The sequence below is a fragment of the Kogia breviceps genome, chromosome 18, assembly GCF_026419965.1.
Source record: "Kogia breviceps isolate mKogBre1 chromosome 18, mKogBre1 haplotype 1, whole genome shotgun sequence".
NCBI lineage: Eukaryota > Metazoa > Chordata > Mammalia > Artiodactyla > Physeteridae > Kogia > Kogia breviceps.
Window position 1 is genome coordinate 425,283 of NC_081327.1, and position 24,119 is coordinate 449,401.

Genomic DNA, 24,119 nt, shown 5'->3' on the forward strand with positions numbered 1-24,119 from the left:
CTATTTCTTTTTCTTTTTAAAATAAATTTATTTATTTTTATTTATTTGTTTTTGGCAGCATTGGGTCTTCGTTGCTGTGCGTGGTCTTTCTCGAGTTGCGGCTCACGGGCTTCTCATTACAGTGGCTTCTCTTGTGGCGGAGCACGGGCTCTAGGCACACGGGCTTCAGTAGTTGTGGTGCACAGGCTTAGTTGCTCCGTGGTATGTGGGATCTTCCCGGACCAGGGCTCGAACCCGTGTCCCCTGCACTGGCAGGCGGATTCTTAACCACTGCACCACCAGGGAAGTCCCTCACCTCTATTTCTAAGGCTGTAGGTCTCTCTGTCTCTGTTGTCTCCCCATTTCTGCTTCTCACCTTCTCTGTCTCCATCTCTAGGTCTTCTTATCTCAGGGTCTCTGTTTTCCCTATTCGAGGCTTGCCCATTTCTACCTGTCCCTGTCTTGGGTCTTTCTCCACATCAGAGTCTCCCAAGCTTTGGATCTCCCCTTCTCTGAGTCTGTCTTCCTCTCTTTCTCTGTGTCTCCATCTGTTGGTATCCTTGTGTCTGTCCTCCTCAGTATCTCACTATCTTGGGGTCTCTGGGCCTTCTGGTCTCTCCATCTTTGGATGTGCGCGCCTCTTGTCCTCACCTTTCTCTCCCTCCCTGTCTCTGCGTCCGTGTCTCCTTCTATGCCCCGCTCCCTGTCTCTGCGTATGTGTCTTTTCTCTTCCTTTCTCCGTCTGTCTCTTGGGTCTTCTCTTGTTTATGCCGTTGCCATGGCATCAAGGACGGCGCAGGCGCAAGGGGGGGTTCGGACGCCAGGCTAGGCTAGCTCGGCCTCTGATTGGCTGTCTGGTCTGCCGTCGCGTCTTCTCTCTGTTCCCGTCCGCTCCGATGGCCTGCTGCCTTCTGTGCGTCGCAGGTTCCGCGCACGCGCAGGCTGGCCCGATGCCATCGCGCCGGGCTCCCGGGGCCGCGGCGCCGAAGTAACGCAGGCTGGCGGCCGCGAAGTACCGTTCCTGACGGGCGAGTTGTAGCGGCCCCGCCCGTGTACGCGCGCAGCTGCGTCCCGAGGTGACCGGAGGGTCTTGACGGCTGAGGGTGTCTGTGGTGGGCGCTCAGGTGGGAGCCGGGGACGGTGCCAAGCCGCCCTGGGCTGCGGCCTGGAGCGCGGGGTCGTCTCTGCCGGCCGGTCGCCCTGCGTCTCTACCCCGTCACCCGGGCGTGGGTTCGGTTTGAGTGAGGTGCCTGCCTCTGCTCTGGGACCTCTTAGGTGGGCGAGGGAAACCATATCGGGGAAAAGGCAAGAATGGGTCAGCCGGCAGCGGGCATTGAGGACCACAGAGGATTGTTTTCTGGACCTTTTAAAAATAGTGTCAGATGGGACTTCTTCATACTCTTTGTTCAGATTCACCTGTTGGTATTTTATGTTTTGCACACCTCTGTCTCTCGCCCTTACCCCTCTCTCTCCAGTTTCTCCGCCCCCCCCCCCCATCCCATCATATTCAGACCTGTCTCTTAGCTGACTCATCGGAGACCAAGTTGGACAGTTCCACCATCCTTGACTCCATACCAGGGTCTGGTCCCTGTTCCCCCAGTCACCCCAACAACGTCCTGTAGACATGTCTTCTCCTGCTCCCCAGCCAGTTCAGGGCCCGGCGTGACACATTGTTGCTTTTCCTCTGCTTGCTCCTTGGGACTGTGACTTCCTTAAATTCCTGGTCTTGAGGCTTTTGGGGTGCCCAGGCCGGTCACGCAGGATGTCTCTTGGTTGTCTGTCTCTCTTCGTGAGCGGATCCAGTGTGCGCGTTCTTGGCAGGGACTGAGGAAGGCAGCTGAGATACTCAAGACACTCCTTGCTCCACGTGTTTTTCATTCTAAAGGCACTTTTTCCCCCTTTATAATGAGTGAGTAACCTCTGAGTGAGGCCAGGAGACGCTGTGAATACCCTGAGTCATCTGATGTGGAAATGTGGGGAGAAGGCGACATGGGGGTAGGGCTGGGCCTGGAGGTGGGAGCGAAGCTTGAGCTCTGCACAGCCCTGTGTGAAGGGGATTTGCCTCCACCCTTCAGGATCAGCTGGGGATGGGGAGAGGGCTGGCCAGGACCTGAACTCCCACTCACAGGCCCGTGCCTCTCACTGTGTGGGTACCTCTTTGTCCCTCTGCAGGTCTGGACTCTGGCTAAGATCCCAGAGCATATTGTCATCCCTGGTCTGTCTCCCTTGGAGCCTCAATCCTGTAAACTCACCCTCCACAACAGGCGCCTTGCATGTTTGGAAAGATGCTGCCTTTGGAGAAAGCGTTTGCCACCCCCAGGAACTCCCCAAGTCCCCTGGAATTGCCCACACTGGAGTCAACAGCTGGGGACCAGTAGGAGGGGCCCAAGACCAACCCTGGAAGGGCTCCTGCTGACCTGGAGTTCCCCTGCCTGCACTTCCGGAACTTTGTCTACCAGGAGGTGGCTCAGTCCCACCAGGCCCTGGCCCGGCTCCGGGACCTGTGTTGAGAGTGGCTGCAGCTTGAGGTGCACTCCAAGGAGCATGTGATGGAGCTGCTGGTGATGGAGCAGTTCGTGGGCATCCTGCTCGACAAGCTCCAGCCCAGGATGGTGGCAGAGCAGCCCAAGAGCTGCACGAAGGCAGCCTCACCAAGCCCCTGGCAGAGGACCTCACCAAGGCCCTGGCAGAGCCAGGTGAGGCCACCTCCCCAGAGGAGAGTATGCCTTTGAGGAATGGGAGGGGATCAGCCCTGGAAGGAGTGACACTGACAGCATGGAGCCCAGACCCCAGCCAGCGGGTTACCTGAGAGAGTTCAGTTCCCTCATGTATAATAGGCACAGAAGCTAAACACTCTGAGCTGGTGGGGCAGCTCCTCAGTCAGCAGGGATCTGGGCCCCACCACCCTGCCCAGGGGCATTACCCTCATGGTTGCCTCATGGGCCAGGAAGGCTGCTTGGGTTCCTGCCCTCACATCTACCTTCCAGATGTAAGGAAGCAGCCCCTTAAAAACTAAGTATGTATTCTCGGCACACTTCCGTCTCCTTATGGGAAGAAGGGGAGCACTGGGGCTGGGTGGGCAGTCTCCACCACATCTGAGGGCAAGGCCTATGGACTGGTGGTAATGGGGCCGTGGCGCCTTGGGCTCAGGGTCAGAAGCCTGGGTCCATGTTTGTCTCCCACCCCCAGCCCTTTGGGCTTACTGTGAACCTCTTGGGCTTACTCTCCCGTTAGGTGTAAACGGGGATGTCATCAAGATCTCACTTGGGGTCCACCCACAGCTTTGAGCAAGGCAGTGTGTCACAGGGAAGCACACTGAGTCTTTCCTGTCTGCCATTACCAGGTGGGCCGGCGAGAGCCAGCGAAGACCCAGAACCCAGGAAGACCCAGGCACCCCCGAGACCTGTGAGTGACCAGCCAGCTCTTGGGTACGTGTGGTGGGCCAGAGTCTGTGGTTGGGAAAGGCCAGGAGGGAGACATCATGCTGGTTCTTGAGGGAGCCCAAGGGAAGCCAGGTAGCTGAGGCCTGGAAGTCTGTGCTGTAATTCCGACTTCTCCCCACAGGCTCTGTGAATGTCACGAGTATTTTTAATTAAATTCCTCTTCAGAGATGATTCAGATTATATGTGCTTATCAGAAACAGTGAAAAGCATCAAGTTTTAAAGAAGAAAGTAACAATCTCCCCACTCCCTCACACCCTCTGCTAATCAAACCAAGGTGTGCACCCTGGCATTTGCCCCTTCGTGTTCTTTTGTACATCTCACCTGAGTGCTCACACATCTCACCCGTGTATGCACACATCTCGCCCACGGGCTCTGCAGAGGTTGGCAGCCCGTTTCCCTGGAAATGATGCCTGTAGCACTGGCTGTTTGCATGGAGCAACCCCTCACTCACCCAGGCCCCTCTAGGCAGTGGCTCGATATCCAATGCCATCTCCTACTCACCTCCATGGCGTTTCACAGGATCCACCGTTTGTTGTCCTAGAGTGGGAATTTTGCTGCCGTTAAAGTTTCTGCCTCTTCCTGTAAATCTGCAGTGAAACGTCCTCAGACATGTGCCTGGGTGTGGGAAGTTAGTTCTGTTTGGGTAGGGTGGGAGCCTCAGGACCATTGGACAAAGGGCATTTCCACATGGTTTTCCAAAAGTTCTATAGCATATATGTACAGTGCCAGCATACAAGGGTGCCTATTTTCCCACATCTGTGCCAGCACTGCATATTGTTGCTTTTTAAGATCTCTACCAACCTGATGGGTAGAAAAGTGTGTTATCTTCTTTGGGGCTTTTCTTTGAATATCTAGGGCCCCTGCTGAGCTTGACCTGCTTTTTGCTTTCTTCTTGGCTGTTCTGCTCTGTCAACTGAGGACACACGTGGGGTCAGTGGAACCCTGGGGCCTGCTGTGATGTGACCATGCTGGGGCCTCCCTGACTGGCTTGGGGGTGCCCAGCTGTGAGATCTAGTCTCCTCAGCTTTGTCTTCTCTTCTCCCCAGTCTCTCCTGCTCCAGACCCCGTGCTTCTGGAACAGGAGAGCATCAGGGAGGAGAAGACCAGAGAGGCCAGGTCCACAAAGGCTGAGCCAAAGGTGGGTGGGTGGGGGCCCACTTGCCCAGCAGCTCACAGGGCCTGTCCCACCCTGTCTTATCAACCTCCCTCCCTCCCTCCCTCATCAGTGTGCTGCCAGCTGCCCCAGGGAGGCCAGAGGACGAGGAGCGGGGGTGGGCTGAGGTTCCAGGGCTGGGCACCCAGGCTGCTGCCTCCCCAGGAAGCTAAGGGACGAGCCTGGCCCTGAGCAGTGGGTGAGGGTGGGGGAGTTCTCTAAGACCAGGAGGAGGGCTCTGACTCGAGCCGTCCCGCTGCCTCCTGGGGAGTGCTGGCCAGCTGGTCCCTGACTGCAGGCTCTCCGCCAGCCCACTTTGTGGTGACTCCATGGCCTCTTCCCTGTCCTTCCGGCTGTGTCTGGTGCACCCTGAGTCCCCCTGAGGGTGCACTGTGGCTGCCAGCAGCAGCTCCCCTCCTCACCCTTCCTGCTGCGTCTGCTGTCCCCAGGTCCCACCTCCCACCAACCAGGACTCCTGGCCTTGGCCGGCCCCCCACCCAGCAGCCGCCTCCCCGCCCTCGTGCACCTTGCTCTTCTGCATCGAGACTCAGGTTTTGTTGCCCTTGGGCCTCACAGGTCCCTCAGACCTCCTGGGCTGGGCAGAGTGCAGGGTCCCTGGCCACGTGGGCCACCTCTAGCCATGTGCTGCCCTGCAGTACATGAGCCTGGGGGGTGTCCCAAGGGACGCCCTAGGTGGGCAGCACTTGCGGGGAGACCTTTGTGTGGATCTCCCGTTCACGGATCATCTCAAGAGCCACAGCAGGAAGCTCTACACGTGCCAGAGCTATTGGAAAGCTTCCACTTCAGCCTGGCCCTGGCTGAGCACCAGAATTCCCATGAGGAGAAAGTCAGTGCATTGGAGAGCGCCCTGGGCGCCCCCGTGCTGCATGTGGAGCCCATGCCAGTGGAGGATTGGCGGGCTCCTGGAGAACATGCAGGGTGATGTTTGCCCTGTGCACGCTGAGGCACGGAGATGAGCCACTTTGCTGTAAGTGCCCCCAGAGAAGGACAACTACCTGCCTGAAATTTCAGAGTAACACACTGGGCTCCTTCGGAACCCTTGCGTGGCTTCCTGCGGTGTCTGTGTGGATGTGAGTCTGCTTGTTTTCTAAGCGAGCTAAGGTGGCTGAAGCACTTAGAGCCCAGGAAGGGCCCCCGTGACGCCCTCAGCTTGCAAACACAGCTGTAAAGATGCTTACCTGTGAGCACAAGCCGCCAGGAGTGAAAGGAGACTCTGCTTTTTTCTCTGACCATTTCAGCACCACCCACACATTGGAACATTGGTCTTTGTGCAAAGTGTAGAGTTGCCTTAAAGTGTGTGATTTGCCAGCTCTTTCTTGAGGTCAGCCTTGTCTGTTCCTCTTGTTAGAACGTCCCAGGGCTGCTGTTCAGAAGAAATCTTGCCCGCTGTTTTGTTTTTTTCGTAAATATGTGACGGCAGGTTTACTTCTGAGTCCTCAGTAGCGTACCGTTCTCCAGTTTAACTCACGTGGGTATGGAGAGGCTTACAAAGATCACAGAAACACTCGGAGCCTAGTAATGCAGTGTTTTCAAACCATGTCTCAGCCCATTAGTGAGTTGCAAACTTAGCGAGTGGCCACCGGCATCACAGAGCAATGAAATAGAATAAAATAGGTCAAAATTCATAATGTAGTAAAGGCAAATATTGTTTTGTGAAACTTTTCAGCCATACATCTAAACATGAGAACTGGTTGCAATGTACAATGTATATCTTACTAGGCAGGGAGTCGGGGGGACTGATCAAAACCAGTTGAAAACACCAATAAAGCTTGATGAGATCCGTCTATGTGGGCAAGGGGAACTTAACTACTTGGGCTACGTAAGGCGATCTTTTGAGTTTTGCATTTAATCTCAGGTTCCAGCTTTTCGTTGCCTGAGCATAAATTTAACTGCTTTCTGTGGATAGAGAAACTGGTGCCTCTTTCTGTCACTGTGTTTGGGCAGGCAGTCTGTTGTAATGGAGCCCGAATCACGGGGGCTCAACATAACAGAGGATTTATTTCCTCACTCACATCACAGTCTTGTGGTGGTTGCTGCTGCTTGAGTGTTAGTGGGTTCACACGGAGTGTCAGAGGGTAGCTGTGTTCATAGGGCTAGGGGGAAGGTAAACCACATAAATGGAAACCTGGCAAGATGGGAATGAGTTCCAATGGGAAGGAGATGCTTAAATACCTTCTGTAATGGACTGAGTTGCGTGCCACCGCGCCCCCCTTCCCACCTTCCCCTTGCCCCCAGCTCATATGTGGAAGCCCTAACCCCTAATTTAGAGATAGGGCCTTAGGGAGATAATTAAGGTTAAATGAGGTCATACGGGTGGGGCCCTAATCCCATGGGACCGGTGTCCTTATAAAAAGAAAGAGCAGAGATTGCTCTCTCTTGCCAAGTGTGTACAGAGGAAGCTAGGAAAAAAGGTCTCACCAGAAACCAACCCTGACAGCACCTTGATCTTGGACTTCCAGCCTCCGTAACGGTGAGAAAATAAATATGTGCTGTTTAAAGCCACCTAGCCTGTGTGTTTTGGTTTTTGTTTCTCATGGCAGCCCGAGCAGACTAATACATGACCCCCATTATTATTTGGGTTGGTGAGTTTTGTAAATCAGTGTCAACCAGTGCAACTATCTGGAACACAAACAGCCCAGTTGCTTAAGAACTACTTTGACATTTGTGTTCCTTGAACTTTCAATTTCAGGTGTGGTGATTTTTCCTAAAGAATTAGTGGGGAAAAAAAGGAGAAAGCTACATACATTGAGAGGCTGAAATCCTTTCTGGATCTAGGTGGAATACTAAAAGTAAAATATATACAAGTGACTAGGATACCTATTTACATGGAGTTAAATACCCAATTACAGAGGAACGATGACTTAAATTTTGGTAGAACCATTCAAAGGAATAATGAAGCATAATGATAATTAAGAAGACTATGTAGCAACATGGAAGAAAAATTTCTAAGTATAGCTCAAGAAGTAGAATACAAATATTTGTTATATTGTAACTATAAAACATGGTGGAATTTTAGCTGCATTTGATTTTGCTTTTTGAATTCCCTTGAAAATTCTTTATTTACAGCACTTCTATAATAAAATTCATTTTTCACCATTTTGAAAAAAATTCTCCCAATCATGGAAAACTTAAAAAAAAAAAAAGAAAGAAATGAAGTAGAAAAAAATTTTTCTCATGTTTCCAGCTAATAGGAACTTTTGACATCTCAGTATCTGTCCTTCCAGTCAGATTTTTTTTCTGTGTACAAAAAAATTTTTTGTGTGTACAAGATTTGGTATGTATGTGTACAAGATTTTTTTGTACACAATTTTTTTTTGTACACACAATTTTTTGTGTACAAGATTTGGTATGTATGTGTTCAGTGCATATATAAAATTTGTGAGCATCTTCATTATAAATGTGTGTGTGTTTCTTGAGTATCCTGAGTGAGGGATCAGTCCAGATTCATTGGGCCTGTCGCTCACACGACTGAGAAGTCCCTCTTTGGGAAGAAGAATTAAAAATTACTAAGATAGGGCTTCCCTGGTGGCGCAGTGGTTGAGAGTCCGCCTGCCGATGCAGGGGACACGGGTTCGTGCCCCGGTCTGGGAAGATCCCACATGCGTCGGAGGGGCTAGGCCCCTGAGTCATGGCCGCTGAGCCTGTGCTCTGCAATGGGAGAGGCCACAACAGTGAGAGGCCCGCGTACCACAAAAAAAAAAATTACTAAGATAAAATGAGGTGTTAGGCTTTGGAAGGGGTGCAATAGAGTGAAGGACCTTGGAGCTTCAGCTTCATTTACTTCATGGCCAATCCATGAAACCCAATCCTCAAAACATAATGTAACTCAGGGCTCTCTCAACCAGTGAGCACCTGAGTTTATAGAAAGGACAGTTTCCAGAAGTCTCAGTGAAACAACCAGCTCTCCAGCTCCAGCCTCTGGCCGACAAAAACTGTCTCTTGAGAGTTGGGCTCCTGAGAGGCCACACACAAACTGAGGCAGCTCTTAGGGAAACCCTCCCAGGCTTCCCAGAAGTGTGGGGAAAGGAGCGTGGCTTCTGCAGTAGGAGGTTCTGGTTTCCTGTAGTGGAGACTGCTCTGAGAGGGAGACTCTGGGACAGATAAATCTAATCCTCCCCAGGTTCTTACCAAGTTTCTTCTCAATGGTTCATGTCCCTGCACCTTTGGATGGGAGTTAAGACCCTCAGCACAGACCCGTTTTCCCTAATGCCTGACCCAACCCAGCTTCCCCTGAGGTTAACAAGTGGGACACCTGGCGATATGTTTGTCTCTCTGTAGAATAAATCATCCATTTGTGTGCTTTATCATGTGTTGGGCAGGGTGGTGATGGAAGAAGAACAGCAAACAAATTCTAAATTTCTTTTAGTAGGTTTGTTTTTTGTAGTGGTTTGAAAAAAGCAACTCTGAAACTATTTTACAAGTATTTTAGAATTCAGCAAATTAGTATGTTTATTTTAGGGGTCTCAGCATTCTCGCTATTGAAGAGGGACATAAAAACAAGGGGAGTCACAGATTGGAATGGGAGGTATTTCTGTGTATGTATATGCACCCATATACCTTTTTGTGTGTATCTATATAAGTGTTTATACATGCGCCTTTATTTCCTAGCTCAGCAGTAGACAACCTAGTAGCAATGAGCACACCTGGCACTCAGATTTGGTCCTGAATAGCATCCCCTACTAAAATGAACCAGTTCTTTGGACCTGCAGAAATATGGCTGATTTCGGGGCTGATTTCAGGGTAGAAACAAGATGAGTTTATAACATCTTATACTGAAAATGATGAAGCCATGTCACAGGGATGGCAGGAACTTTTCTGAAGGGACTGGGACAACATCTGGGACATCTGGGACAACATGAGCACCAAAAAACCTAAGAACAGCAGTAAGTCATAAAACAGGTGTTCACCAAGGCATCAGGGCAAGCCTCTAAAAAAGCCAACAAACCACAAGTGCAGAGGCTCCTAATGTGAGACCCACCCCCCCACCTCCCAATCCACCACACAATAATGCAGGTGTTATTATCTCTGGCCAATCTTCACTTTGTCTCCTTCTCTCTATTCTGACTGACTTTGATGCTGCTCTTCCCAGTACATCTAATTTCCTTGAGGACAAGAAGCTACACAAGGATAGAAGCACAGGGAAAGGGAAGAGGATACATGTAATAAAGGGAGGGAGGACAGAACACCTGACCAAAGGACCAAGGCTATTGAGCTGCCCTGTCCTGTACAGCCACTCGCTGGCTACATGTGGCGAATGAGCACTTGAAATGTGGCTACAGCAAATTAAAATGTACTGTAAATATAAAACACACACTGGATTTCAAAGACATAGTATAAAAAGAAAGCAAAATATCTCACTTGCGATTTTTTTATATAAACAACATGTCAAGGTGGTAACATTTGGGATATATAAGGGCAAATAGTAAATTAATTTCACCTGTTTCTTCTTTTTAAATGGGACTATTACAATATATTTCAAATTTACTGATGGGGCTTACGTTGTGCCTATTGGAGAGTGCTGCTATAAACTATTTACTGATTTTCTTAAGTGGTTTTTTTGTCACTCTTGTAGTATTCAACAAGTATTCACTTGTTGTGCCCCCACACACATTAGAAGGTAACCTCAGTGAAGGCAGGACCTTGTCTGTCTTGCTGACTGTATCCTCAGAGCCTATGACAGTGCCTGTAGTAGGGGTGTAGACATTTAATGAGTGAACAATAAGTGACGTCTCTCCATCAGTTTGAGTAATTTAGAGATGATTATGTTGGTATCATTAGTCATGATTATGTATACACCCAAGATGCATTTTTACTATTTACTTTGCAACTTCTGGTTACTGTTTCCATCAATCTAATTTATATTCCTCCCAGTCATCTCCCTCCCTTGCACAAATTTACTGACTCTCCAGTGTGTGCTTTAAAAAACAATATTGTTTTATTACTACCAGCAGGAGTGGCCTGCATGGGGTGGTGGGTGTGCCTGGCTCAGGGTATGTGTGGGCTGTGAGGGGTAGATGATAATTGGGATGCTGAAGGAAAGGGAGTGGGGCTGGAGGCCAAGTCCAAGGGCTCCTCTGATTTACTTCTGGGAAGAGGGAGACTTAATAAAGGAGTCATGGCAAGCTATGGCCAGGCCGCCAATAAGATAAGAAATTCTTGGAAATCTAGCTGCCCATCAGAGTGGAGGTCCAGTTTCTTCATCGTGTGGTCACACTAGGGTCCTTCTGGTTCTTTGTGAAGGCACCCAGCTCTGTATTCATGAAGATAAGGAACTCGGCCTTGGAGAGTTTGCTGTTGTTACCATCCCTTCCAGCACGCTTTTGGAAAACAGCAATCAGAAACAGTGCACCGCTCAGTCTCTGTAGGGCTGGATATTTTTACCATGTTCAGAGAGGAGCGAGGCACAGGGCTGTGAGCGGGGAGCGGTGCAGCAAGCCATGATTTTCTCACGTGGTTTTTAAATGACTGAAATTAAGTCTAAAAAAGAGGGGGCATTCCACAAGCATACTGAGGAACAGTATTCGAAGACTATTTGCAACATGGTTTCCCCAAGGGAGAAATTTCAAGTTAACTGGAAGCTTATATCTTAGCATTGTGATTAGAAAAGTTAAACTGATTGTTATAACCCTAACTGATGGTTAGTGACCAAAACCAGCCAATTCAATTTACATATGGGTTCTAATGAAAGTGACAAGTCACTGTTTAAGGATCACGGTTGTCAGGGTGACTGCTGTTAGTGGATTCAAGGTTCAGTGAAATACTATAGACTGCCTTCAAGTTAAATTTTATAAAAACAAAAGCTTATTAAACGCTAGGATAAAGAATCAATGAAAAAAAACTGTTCAAAAGAAGATTAAATTGTACATTTCTCAAGAGATAAATTTACAAAACATAGGGTTCCAATGTGGGTGTGCTCTTGCTCATAAGATGGTGGCTTAACAAAGAAAAAAAATCTTCCTCTTTTTGTGAAATAGCAACATCTGCATTTCTAATGCCTATGAGTCCTGTAGAAAAATTTATAGCAAGAACAGAGCAGCAAAAGCCATCTCAGAATCTGTAAGACTCCATAGAAGTGGCTTTACCTTTCAAGTCTTCCTATACAAATGTTTTCAATTCCATTGCATATAAAGATTAACTTTTTGCAACATAATGCATATTACTATAAAATCTGTTTATAGTACATGGATACTTTGTCATATGGCATTCACATCTGTGAGGCTGGTGGCCATGTAACTTGACCAAAGAATTTACATGCAAATCAGAAAATTTTGTACTGAGACAGCTGAATATTCATGGTGATTCCATAAAGTGCCACTCTCATGACTGGAACACTCTGCCATATTGTTTTTAGGGAATATCAGAGTCAAGTTGCACCATTCATAAGCAACCCCTGCCAAGAATGTAATGTACAATAATGATAAATTCTGACTGCGTTTGGTTCTTTTATATGAAAGGCATTTGCTGAGTTTGTCACCACTTTGAAAATCTCTGGTTTGGAATATGGTGAATCCTTAGAAGCCACCCCAGATCCACTACATTTTTACCATTTCTCTTTTGTAGGTTGTATAATGAAGCATTAGTGGCCACTCATGGCTGAAGGTCCTCAACAGTGATTAACTCCACACTTCCCTACTGTCTGGATGATCTGATATCCCAGGATGGATGACCCAGAGCTCGGTATTCCCACAATCATTTCCTTAAATGTGAACTCTCTGTGGGGGTGTGAGGAGTTTGCTGAGCATGAAGGCTTGTGTATAATGTTTGTGTTGTTTCTCAGGAGTATGACTGGGTCAAATCTAGTAAGCGATGCGCTATGGCTTAAGGCTTTGCTGTGTCCTGGAACATGTGGAGTGGGTCTACCCAGCATGAGTTCTCTGGTGCTTGGTAAGGGAGGAGCTGTGTGTAAAGGCTTTCCCACAGTCCCTGCACTCATATGGCTTCTCTCCTGTGTGGATCCTCCGGTGCTGAGTGAGGTGGGTACTCTGCCTGAAGGATTTTCCACAATCCTGGCACTCGTAGGGCTTTTCCCCAGTGTGTGTCCTCTCATGCTGGCTGAGCGATGAGCTGTGGCTGAAGGATTTTCCACATTCGTTGCACCCATAGGGTTTCTCCTTGGTGTGAATCCTCTGGTGTTCTATGAGGAGGGAGCTCTGGCTGAAGGCCCTGCCACACTCGTTACACTCATAGGGCTTCTCTCCCGTGTGGATCCTCTGGTGTTGAATGAGTGGAGCAAGCTGGCTGAAGGCTCTGCCACACTCGTTACACTCGTAGGGCTTCTCCCCAGTGTGGATCCGCTGGTGTTTGGTCAGCGACGAACTGTGGCTGAAGGCTTTCCCGCACTCGCTACACTCATAGGGTTTCTCCCCGGTGTGTATTCTTTGGTGCTGAGTGAGGTGTGTGCTCTGTCGGAAGGCCTTCCCGCACTGACTGCACGAGTAGGGCTTCTCACCCGTGTGCGTCCTCTCGTGCTGGCTAAGCGACGAGCTGTGACTGAAGGTTTTCCCACACTCGTTGCACCCGTAGGGCTTCTCTCCTGTGTGGATCCTCCGATGCTCGGTCAGGAGCGTGCTCTGGCTGAAGGCCTTCCCGCACTCGCTGCACTCATAGGGCCGCTCGCCTGTGTGTGTCCTCTGATGCTGAATCAGTGGTGTGATCTGGGTGAAGGCTTTTCCACATGCCTGGCACTCGTAGGGCTTCTCCCCCGTGTGGATCCGCTGGTGTTTGGTCAGGGATGAGCTGTGGCTGAAGGCCTTGCCGCATTCTCCACACTGGTAGGGCTTCTCCCCGGTGTGGATTCGCAGGTGCTGGGTGAGGTGGATGCTCTGCCGGAAGGCCTTCCCGCACTGACTGCACGTGTAGGGCTTCTCACCTGTGTGTGTCCGCTCGTGTTGGCTGAAGGAGGACCTAAAACTGAAGGATTTCCCACATTCACTGCACTCGTAGGGCTTCTCACCTGTATGAGTTCTCTGGTGCTGGATCAGTGGGGCAATTTGGTTGAAGGTCCTCCCGCACTGAGTGCACTTATAAGGCTTCTCACCAGTGTGGATTCTCTGGTGTTTGGTAAGTGCTGAGCTGTTTCGGAAGCCTTTTCCACATTCGTGACATTCGTAAGGTCTCTCTCCCGTGTGTGTTCGGTGGTGTTCAATGAGTGCTGAGCTGTGACTAAAGGCCTTTCCACATTCCTCACATCTGTAGGGCTTCTCTTTTGCACAGGTTTTCTGTTGAGTATCTGAGTCTGGATTCTCCCTCTTTCCATGTGTTCCCCACATGGGGGGGCCTTGCCTTTTAGGAGTCATTGGTTGAGTTGGGAGATCAGGCCTCAGACTCAAGTTTTCCCCAAACCCATTCCCCTGCTGCTGCTCCTGAGTGGGTGTCTTCACAGGCATGAAGGCAGCCTGCACCACATGGCTATCTGGCCTCTTGCGACCCTGTTCCCAGTGGCCCTCAGCATTTTCACCCTTGGAGTTCCACAGACTTTCCCACAGGAAGCTTTCTACCAGGGCATTATTGGGTATTTCTTCAGTTATGTCTTGCTTCACAGTTGATAGTTTGGTTTGTCTAGTTTCAAAGTCTGAAAGAAACAGAAAAATGGAAATGTCCCTTAATCCCAGTTCTGGGGGAAGAGTTTGTGGTGGCCGGGTGGGTGGATGGAAGAATAAAATTGATGGTTTTGAAAGGTCCAAAGAACACAGGTGGCTTTGTCCATTAAAAAAAATAGAGTTATGGGCTTCCCTGGTGGCGCAGTGGTTGAGAGTCCACCTGCCGATGCAGGGGACACGGGTTTGTGCCCCAGTCCGGGAAGATCCCACATGCTGCGGAGCAGCTAGGCCCATGAGCCACGGCCGCTGAGCCTGCGCAACTGGAGCCTGTGCTCCGCAATGGGAGAGGCCACAACAGTGAGAGGCCCACGCCCACGTACCGCACCAAAAAAAAAAAAAAAAAAAAAAAAGAGTTCTGCAAATCAGAGAAGAAACAGGAGAGGGAGGAGAAGCACAGAGAATAACCAGGGGTGGGGGACTTGGTGTAGGGGTGTGGATGAGGTTTTCAGGGGGAGCACAGAGAATGAGGGTGGGAGACGGTGCTGAGGAGAGAGCTAGCATCCAGGGAAACTGCTGACAGACGCCCCGGGCCTGGAGTACCCCCAGCCCAGAGCAGAGCTCAACAGGCACGCTGAACGAACAGATATATTTGCTCCTCCTCCTCCTTCATTTTGGCCCTCTCTGCACAGCCATGGCTTCGGTGTCCCCACCCTGACACCGAACTGGCCTAAAAGTGTGACATGGGCACCTTTCCCATTTATGTTACACTCTAGTGAAAAGCTAAAAATAAAAAAGGTCAAGCCAGATGTAGTTGGCAGAACAGTGGCTCCCAAATATATACACATCCTAATCTGTGGAACCTTTGAATCTGTGCTTACATGTCAAGGAAGAATTAGGCAGCTCATCATTTGACATTAGCAATCATCTGTGATTACCTTCATTGGCTTATCAGGGTGGGCCCAATGTAATCAGAAGAGTTCTTCAGTGTGAAAGAGAGAGGCAGGAGGGACATGATGTGAGAAGGCTTGACCAGCCATTGCTGACTTTGAAGCTGGATAAGGCCTGTGTCAAGGAATGTGGGAAGTCTCTAGAAGCTGAACAATGAAAGGAAACGGATTTTCCCCAAACCCTCCAGAAGAAACACCGCCCTGCTGACACTGTACTGTAGCCCAGGGAGACCCATTTTGGACTTCTGACCTCTAGAACTATAAGGGAATTTGTGTTGCTTTAAGCCACTAAGTTTGTGGTAATTTGTCACAGCACCAATCGGAAGCTGATATACTAAGTAAGGACTGGTTATTATTCGAGGCTAGGGAGACCATGTTATAACCCCCCCTACACACTGGCCCATCCCTTCTTAGGGCCTGGTGATGGGCCACTGCTTACATAGGGTCAGGGCCTGTCACTAGAGGGCCGGGACACTCCCACTCCCAACAGACTTGCCTGCTGGTCTCAGGAGCTGGACAAGAGGTATGAAGAGCAGAACTACCCAGCCAACCTACAGGCACATGGAAGAGCCCAGCCTGGATCCACCAGCCCACAGATACATGAGTCATAAGTGATTCTTTGGTTTAAACCACTGAGGCTGGAGTGTTTGTTACATGGCAAGAGCTGGCTATTGCACTGCCTTGGTGGCTTTGTGCTTGCTGTTTCCTCTGCCTGAAGTTCTGTCCTCCCAGATTGTTTCATGGTCACATTGTTCTCATGGTTTAGGCTTCAGCTCACACACCACCTCCTTGGAGAGGCTAGCCCTCATCTCTCTGCTCAGTCCTCTCCCCTAGTCCTAATCTCTACCTCATCCCCTGCTTCCATTTCTCAGCATTCATCATAATCTGTAATCATCTTGTTCACTGTTATTATTATTTTAGTTATTAATCGTGTACCCCTCTGCCTCACGAAAAATGTAAATTCAGTGAAGATGGGAACTTGGTCTCACTCACAGCAAAATGGATGCTTGGTGAATGTTCCCTGAAAGACTGAGTAGTTAATTTGCTCTGAAGAATCTGAGGGCAGAAATGGAGAGAGAACCTAGGGGGTGAATGGGTTCCCCCCAGACCTGCAGGGCTTTCATCTCACCTGTGCACACACCTCGGGGGGCTCCCTTGTCCACCAGCCACAGCTCTGCCTCGTGCTCCAGCAGGGAGATGACGTCCGGCTTTGGGAGCCAGTGTCCTGCTCAGGGAGAAAGCCATGGAGTGAGCATCTGTGTCCCAGGACCCTCCCCAGCCTTCTGCCCACTCCGCCCTCAGTCTTCCAGGACCCAAGTGGCTGGGGTTCCAGGAGGCCATGGTGTGGTAACAGCCTCTGACATTCCTTAGGGACCCTCCTCCCCTCACGCAGTCCCCGACCCCATCCCTGGCCCCGGTGTGGCCAATCAGAGCTCTGCTTCGTCCTGTGCCTGCTGGCAACAATGACCAGCCTGGAGGGGACCTGGCTGCCAAACCAAGACAACCCAGGGGCCTTCTGTGGGTGCCTGGGACACAGAGCCTGCCTCTTCTGCTGGTCTCAAACCTGGGAGAGGCACTCTCTCAGCTGTCTTGTCACCTTCAGAGGGGCCTGTCTGCGAATGGAGGCAGAAAGGGGTACGGGGGCAGGCAGCAGAGGGGGCCCGAGAGCATCACTGGAAGATCCAGGTGTACCCGGGGTTCTGTGGGCACGGGACCCGGTATGTCCCTCTTACCCCATGACTTTCTGCTGGCATTGTTAGCTAGGGTCTGTCATTCGTAACCAAAACATCCTAATTGACATTCTCTGCACTGAAACAGGTCCCTGAAGGCCAAGTATTTGCTTTTATGGCCTAGATCTACTCCCACTTTTAATCCCAGGAAAATTAGAATCTGTACTGTAGGCAGACCATCAGGGGCACGGGGGTGGCCTCACCCACAGAGGCTAGGAGCCCAAAGGTCTCCAGCATCACATCTCGGTACAGGGTCCTCTGGGCCGGCTCCAGCTGCCCCCACTCCTCCCAGGTGAACTCCACGACCACGTCCTCAAAAGTCACTTGCTCCTGAAACGTCACACGTGAGCATCCTCAGTGTCCCCGGCGTGGCTGCCAGTGGCAGCATCTGGTGAACGGGGGCCTTGGCCAAGTGGGTGGGAGGGTCTGGGGATTTGGATCAGGTTTTTACTGTGGGGCCTGGGACCCTGCTGGAGAAGAGTCTTTTGAAATGAGAAATGCTGCTGATGCGTCATCAGTGAAGGGGAGGACAGTCCTGGCGTGTTGGGTTCACAGGAAGTGTGCTTGTGTGGGTGGCCCCTCCGAGAAGCAGCTGGGTCTGGGCAGCAGGGAAGGAGCATCTGGAAACTGTCAGGTTGGCTCCCTGCCTCACCCTTTGGCCAAAATAACATCCTGATGGGTCCAAGATGCTTACATAATGAATGAAACAAAGCCCTCTTTAAGAGATGAGAGGGTCCATGCTGCCACGAGCACATTTTACAGAGACTGGGAAAGCTTAAGTGTCTTGCCCAAAGTTGTAAAGCTAGTAAGCAGCAAATCCAAGGACTGAATCTGGGTAACTTTATTAAGAATCTGTTCACGTGTAAATTAAATTCAAGTACATGAAGATCCATGTATACATGGAAAATCAGTGTGGTAGTGGGAGCATTTCGAAGCAATGGACACACCAGGGCAACTGGCCCTCTGTTAGGGAGAAAAATCAGTAGATCCCTACCTCACCATCAATAAAAATAAATTCCAGAAATATTAAAGAGATGAATGTAAAAAAGGAAAACGTTGGAAAAGTATAGGCCATGAATTTAATAAATGGGTGGTAGGGAAAGTCTTCACAAATAAAACATAAAACACTAAAAGTCAGAAAGAAGACAAATGAGTGTGGTAGGCAGCATTGTGTCACTACCATCCCTGGATTACGTGGCAAGGAGGAATTAAAATGGCAGATGGAGGGGACTTCCCTGGCGGTCCAGTGGTTAAGACTCTGTGCTTCCACTGCAGGGGGTATGGGTTCGATCCCTGGTCGGGAAACTAAGATCCCACATGCCATGGTGCGGCCAAAAAAAAAAAAAAAAGATGGTAGATGGCATTAAGGTTGCTAGTCCGCTGATCTTAAAATAAGGAGATTATCCTGCAATATCCTGGTGAGCCCAATATAATCCCAAGGGTCTTTTAATGGGGAAGAGGCAGAAAAGTCAGCCTCACAGTAATAGTATGTGAGGAAGACTCAAATGGCCAAAGCTGGCTTTGAAGAGAGAAGCGGGTCAGGAGCCAAGGAATGTGGGAGGCCTGTAGAAGCTGGAAAAGGCAAGGAAGTGGATTGTCTCTTAGAGCTGCCAGAAGGAACACAGCCCTGCTGACACCTTGATTTTAGCCCAATGAGATGTATTACAGACTTCTAACCTCCAGAACCATAAAATAATAAATTGTGTGGTTTTAAGCCACTAATTTGTTAGGATTTGTTACAGAATCGACAGGAAAATAATACATTCAGCAATCAAAATTTATGACTTCCAGATGACAAAGTCTTTACAAGCCACTTCAAGGACCCATGACAGCAGAATGAATATTTGCAACATAAATGGAAGGAAAAGGGTTAGTGGCCAGCACGCGCAAAGAGCTGACATGTCAGTAAGTCAAAGGCAAACAAGAGGACAGAGAGTGTGGTCCTTCTGAGAAGAGGCTGGCTTGGTACCCAGGCATGGATTACTTTCACAATTGGCAGGGTTTTAAAAACACATACACTTGTGACGCCAGCAATTCCGCTTCCCCTCCATCTCCCCCTTCCCCCGAGAACCTTGCTCCCCTGCTGCAACGTCGCAACAGGCAACTGGTAACGGCCTCGATGCCCATCGTGGCAGAGCAGCCAAAGTCAGGTTCTGGAAAACCTGCAGCCAAGCACAAGACGGGGGGCACTGATACGCACAGCTGGGGAACAACCTTCCACGTGGAAAAATCCTGGATGGTGGGACGTTGCCAGCCCAGTGCTATTTATGTAAAAGGAAACGAAGCTTTAATTCTAATATTTGTCTGAAAGTGTGTACATAGACACAGGAAAATGAGGCACGTGGAAGTGACAGCAGTGGCAGCTTTAGACGGAAGCCTGGGAGATGGGGCTGAGGAGCAAGGGGGCCTTTATAAGTGCTGCTTGACATTTTTATAATGAGAATATCATTATGGGATTGTGTGGCCTTAAAAAAATAAATAAGCCAATTCATCAACCTAGAAATCACTATGAAAGATATCAGGGTTTTTATACATTAAGAACTTTAAATTTGTGAACCTTAAAAAAAAATTCAGAGCAAACACATAGATGGTGCTGAAAGATGCACATGGATTGCTCACTAAATAACCCCAGACCACAGGTGATCACATCCAACCACTGTTCACCCGGGGAGGATGCCAACGAAGTCACCCAAAATCACCCAGGGAGAAAGGACTGAGCCAGGATTTGAACTTGGGTAGTCTGGGTCCAGCACGTCTGCCTACTGGCCATGTGGCTGAACCACCTCCCTGAAAGACAAGTGAGAGAAAAACACACCCCGGGGGTCAGAATGGAAGTTCTGGGCCGGCAAGGAACTCGCATCCTCCTATCGGTTCCTCCTTGGACAAACAAGGACCCCTGAGATGTCACAGCAGCAGCGACTGAGGGAGGGGCACGAGGGAGCCCCAGGGAGGCCGGGAACTTCCTGTGCCTCATTTGCACCATCCACTGGTGTCCGTACAGGCAGCTGCCAGGCTGCACACTCAGATAAGTCTACACTGTGCATAAATGACGCCTGAATACACAGAAGAGGGGCTGGGGAGACAAAGAGCCAATGGAGAGTGGCCAGGAAAATGAAATGGGTGGGGGTCTCCAGTGGCAGGACCCCTGAGGACTGTTTCCTACTCTTCAACTTTGGACATTTAGATAATGGGTTAATAGAACTACCATGTGATCCAGTAATCCCACTCCTGGGTATATATCTGAAGAAAACAAAAACAGTAATTCCAAAAGACACATGCACCCCAGTGTTCATAGCAGCTAAGTGTCCATCAACAGATGAACGGATAAAGAAGATGTGCCATACACACACACACACACACACACACACACACACACACACACAGATGGAATACTACTCAGCCATAAAAAAATGAAAATTGGCCATTTGCAATGGCATAGATGGACCTGCAGGATACTATGTTTAGTGAAATAAGTGAGACAGAGAAAGACAAATACTGAGTATTAGCTCTTATATGTGGAATCTAAAAAAACAAAGAAATGAATGAATATAATAAAACAAAAACAGACTCATAGATATAGAGAACAAGGCCAGTTTCTTCCGTGATCAAGTGTGTACCCTTGGCCCGGTGCATAGTGGGTGGTTTACCTGAGGACCCTCCGTTCCAACAGCTGTGCTGGGGGGCCCGGGGAGGTGTTATTTTCTCTCACCAACCCTCCCTGCTTGCTCCACACCTTCCAGACTCATTAGGTCTCGCTCAGTGGTTATCTGCGGAGTCCTACTGAGTGCAAGTCACCGTTCTGGGCACCGCAGAGGCCGTGGAAACAGGACAAACACAGCCTGCCTCCTGGTGCTTGTATGCTAGTTGCAGGGTCAGGGAGCTGGCAAAAATGAAAACCCCAGCAGAGGCCAGTGCTCTGGAGAAAATGGTGGGATGCTGCTGGGCAGCCACACAGGGATCTGGAGGAGGAGCCTCGAAGGCAGCGGGATGTGTGCTGGGCACTGGGGACCTCAGAGGGAGGGTGGTCTGAGCCAGGCCAGGGGTCCTGAGCTCACGCCTGCCTCAGCCACTCCCAGTTGCATGGCTTGCCCCTGTGCCTTGATCTACTCCTCATCCCACCTCGTGGGACTGATGTGGGGGCTGAACAGAGTGACGTGTGTCCAGCATTGACCAGAGTTCCAAACATTCATTGTTCACCCATTCACTGTGCACCTACTGTGTGCCGGGCCTTTGCACATGGCCAAAATGGCCAGAACTGCTTCCCGAGGCCCCAGGCCCCTGCAGCCGGCCTAGGAGACCTGGTTCTCAGTCTTCCTGCCACACGTGTGCCTGGTCTTCATGTTAGGTGCCTGCAGTGATCCCACCTCCAGGCCTTTGCTCGTGCTGTTCCCTCCACCTGGAACATTCTCCCTGTGGGCCCTGGCCTCACCCTCTCCTTTCCTGCAGGTCTGTTTGGGGGCCACTTCCTCAGAGAGGCCTCCTGGGCTGTGCTGGTTAATGCCTGGTCCCCAAGCCCACCCTCTTCTGGGCCTCATTTCCCTGCCCAACACTTGGCACGTTTACATTCCTCATATGGTCTGTGAGCCCCCGGGGATGGAGATTTCTGCTCATCTCGTCTGTTCCTCTACCTGGAGTACCTGGAACGGTGCCTGGAATGGTGCCTGCTCATTGGCAGTGCTCAGTACAGGTTGGCCAAGTGACTGGATGAGGAGAGTGAGCTGGGAGAACAGACCTAGAGCCCTGTGTTGAGGAAGTGCCAGACACATCAGTGGGATGGATGAACCATGTCTGCCAGGGTGGCACGGGGTGGGGGGGAATCCAGGAGGTCTTCTCGGAAGTGGTGAGGTGAGATGTGGAGGAGGACATGGAGCTGATTAAAGCACATTCCTGGTGAGGGCAGAGCCCTGAGGGCAGAATGAGCCTGGTGGGGACCACAGGTAGAGCCTGGGAGGCCTGAGAGTGAGGTGGTGGTGTACTCACCGGGTCCCTGGCAGTGAGGAGCCCGGCGGTCATTCCCTCCTCCTCGGGCCTCTTGCGGGAACAGCCAGCTCCTCGGCAGGCAGTTCTAGGGGGAAAGGGGATGTGAGAGACTGGACAGTGTCAGGTGACCAGTAACCCCAGGCCCTGGAAGCCCTGTGTGCAGGTGGAAGGAGCTCAGCACCCAGGCCAAACTCAACAGCAGTGCAACCTCAGCTTGGCATTTTCCGAACTCCTGCTGTGCACCCAGGTGCTATTCCAGGCACTGGTGAAGTATGAGCTCAAATTTTCCTTACCCATTCCAGACAGGAAAACTGACCACCAGGTGGGCAAGGAGCACAGTCTGGGTTGCACAGATGATTTCCAGGGTGATGACTTACTGTGACAGAAAGCCAGACGGTACGGGGGTCTTGGGCACTGTATGGTGTGCGTCAGCTTCCCTCTCATAAAATGAAGGTGGTGACCCAGCACAGAGCTTATGGGAATTAAAATGTGAAAACGGCTGGAAATGGAGCCCAGCAGGTAGCAGAATACACAGGAAGGCGATTGTTGCTGGGTGGCAAGTCTCTTGCTTCAGTCAGCATCTGTTTAGCATCTCCTACATGCACGGCCCAATTCCCAGTGATTTACAATCCGTTCCCTGGCTGATTGCCCAAAATGAAAGTCAGGCCAAAGGTAGGACATGTTTCCCTTCTCTCTGTACTGTCCGTTGACAACCCTGCCTATGCACCCCTGATTCTACCCCATCCAGCTTGTGCTCCGTTGTCTTCACTGCAGTTCCCTGGATGGGAGTTATCTTGTTTAGTGATGTTTTATGGACTTATCATCATCTCCCTGACTCTCCTGTGGCAGTGTGGAGACAATGTTGGGGGGCTCTAGGATATAAGATGGGCCTGGCATCCAGGACATATAAATACCTGCTTGTTGAATTAATGAAGGAGCCTGGATGGTGCCTGGCATGCAGTCGGTGCTCAATAAGATTTTAATACAATGAGTCTGTTTCCTGGGTCCCAGGTGGCTAGGATCAAATTCTGGTGCTTTGGCTCTCCCTCACCTTCATTCTTTAGACAGAAGTCCCTCAGGAAAGTGAAGCTCCAGAGATGACACTGTGGTGGGGCCTCGGCCTTACTCACTCTCCAAACCCTGGACGTCCCGCCAAAACAGGGAAGGGATGCAGGTCTGGCTGGCTCCAGGTTCTGAAGGGTCCGGCCAGCCAATCTCTTACTATGCTCGCGAAGCCAGAGACCCCAATGCCTTCCACCAAAGCCAGTACCCAACTCCTGCCCCAAGCCCTCCTCTCGGACCCTGAGACCACCCCCCAAACCCCTACCCAAACCGGGCCCCGCCCACTCGGCCCCGCCCATACTACCCCCAGCGACCCGCCCTGGGCCCAAAGCAGCAGAAGAGACAAGACACAGACGCGCGCCGTTAGGTACACACCCGGGCCGGGGCCCCATAGAAGACCTTGGACCCGCTCCCGGCTCGGCCTCCGCCGCCCCGGCCACCCCCAATCTCACTTACCCGGCGGACTGTAGGACAAAGGCCACGGCAGCCACCAACCAACCTGCGCCTGCGCAGGGACACCTAACTACATCTCCCAGAAGGCAGCACGTGCGCTTCCGGTCGTCTTCCGGCGCGCCCCGCCCCCGCCCAGAGCCTAGGCTGAGGGGTTCGAATACTGAGCTCTGCCTTTTCTCCCACCCTGGGACCCTCCCACGTCGAGCTCCTTCTTGGAATGGAGGACGAAGGTCACGCCCGCCACGGGCCGCTACTGCGCCTGGGTGGGCGGGCGCCGAACTACATCTCCCAGAAGGCGGCGCGTGCACTTCCGGTCATCTCCCTGGTCGCCCCGGTCATCTCCCTGGTCGCCCCGCTCCCGCCCGGGGCGAGACTGAGCGGCTCGGAACCCTCCTTCTGCTGTGCTCCATGGAATGGAGGAGGAAGGCTGTACCGCCAAGGGCCGGGACCGCGCCTGCGAGGAGGGCGCTGAACTACATCTCCCAGAGGGCCACGTGCGGCCTCCCTGCGCATGTGTCCCCTCCCGTTGGATTCATCTAGAACAGGGGTTCGAGTCCTGACGCCTGTACCTGTGTCACCGTCAAAAATATTCCCTACTCGCTGATGTGTGAGGAGCCTTATAACCGTGGCGCCGGCGCTCAGTGGGTGATTGGCTGGGGGACTAATTTTGGCAGAGGGTTCAGGAGTGAAAGGGAGCGATCCCTGGATGGGCTCTCTTGGTAACAGAGTCCTTTGTGTTCTCGAATTTCTTGCTTAAAGAAAAACTTTAGTCCACTGAACCTTCCCGGAGTTTCAGAAAGTCTGGCTTGAAG

General features: G+C 50.8%; 1 protein-coding gene, 1 long non-coding RNA gene and 1 pseudogene across 9 annotated transcripts; 1 reads left to right on the forward strand and 2 right to left on the reverse strand.

Moving 5' to 3' along the window:
• The first annotated feature begins 982 nt into the window (after positions 1-982).
• LOC136793092 (uncharacterized) lies at positions 983-12,449 on the forward strand. The gene is made up of 4 exons (XR_010837883.1): positions 983-1,055; positions 2,152-2,675; positions 3,323-3,407; positions 12,157-12,449. It is a non-coding gene; the product is annotated as an uncharacterized lncRNA (long non-coding RNA).
• Positions 10,669-23,729, reverse strand: ZNF135 (zinc finger protein 135). 8 transcript variants are annotated; one of them, XM_067019928.1, is made up of 6 exons: positions 23,311-23,729; positions 22,844-22,932; positions 21,793-21,877; positions 17,016-17,142; positions 16,212-16,307; positions 10,669-14,167 (listed from the first exon to the last, which is right to left on the reverse strand). In XM_067019928.1, exons 3-6 carry the CDS (start codon positions 21,823-21,825, stop codon positions 12,453-12,455), a joined length of 1,971 nt encoding a protein of 656 aa, XP_066876029.1. In that variant the 5' UTR covers positions 21,826-21,877; positions 22,844-22,932; positions 23,311-23,729; the 3' UTR covers positions 10,669-12,452. The 8 variants fall into 8 exon arrangements, with proteins under 8 accessions (XP_066876029.1, XP_066876028.1, XP_066876030.1 ...); XM_067019927.1 differs by lacking the exon at positions 22,844-22,932; XM_067019929.1 differs by lacking the exon at positions 17,016-17,142.
• On the reverse strand, positions 10,676-10,980 carry LOC136793085 (protein S100-A11 pseudogene; annotated as a pseudogene).
• Positions 23,730-24,119: the final 390 nt, after the last annotated feature.

Excerpts from the sequence above, each read along its gene's own strand:
- ZNF135 (XM_059044653.2), bottom strand. Across the intron at positions 17,143-21,792 it reads TCCTCACTGCCAGGGACCCG|GAGCAAGTGACTTTTGAGGA; the intron begins GTGAGTACACCA and ends GTGACGTTTCAG. Across the intron at positions 14,168-16,211 it reads CCCCCGAGGTGTGTGCACAG|ACTTTGAAACTAGACAAACC; the intron begins GTGAGATGAAAG and ends TGTTTCTTTCAG.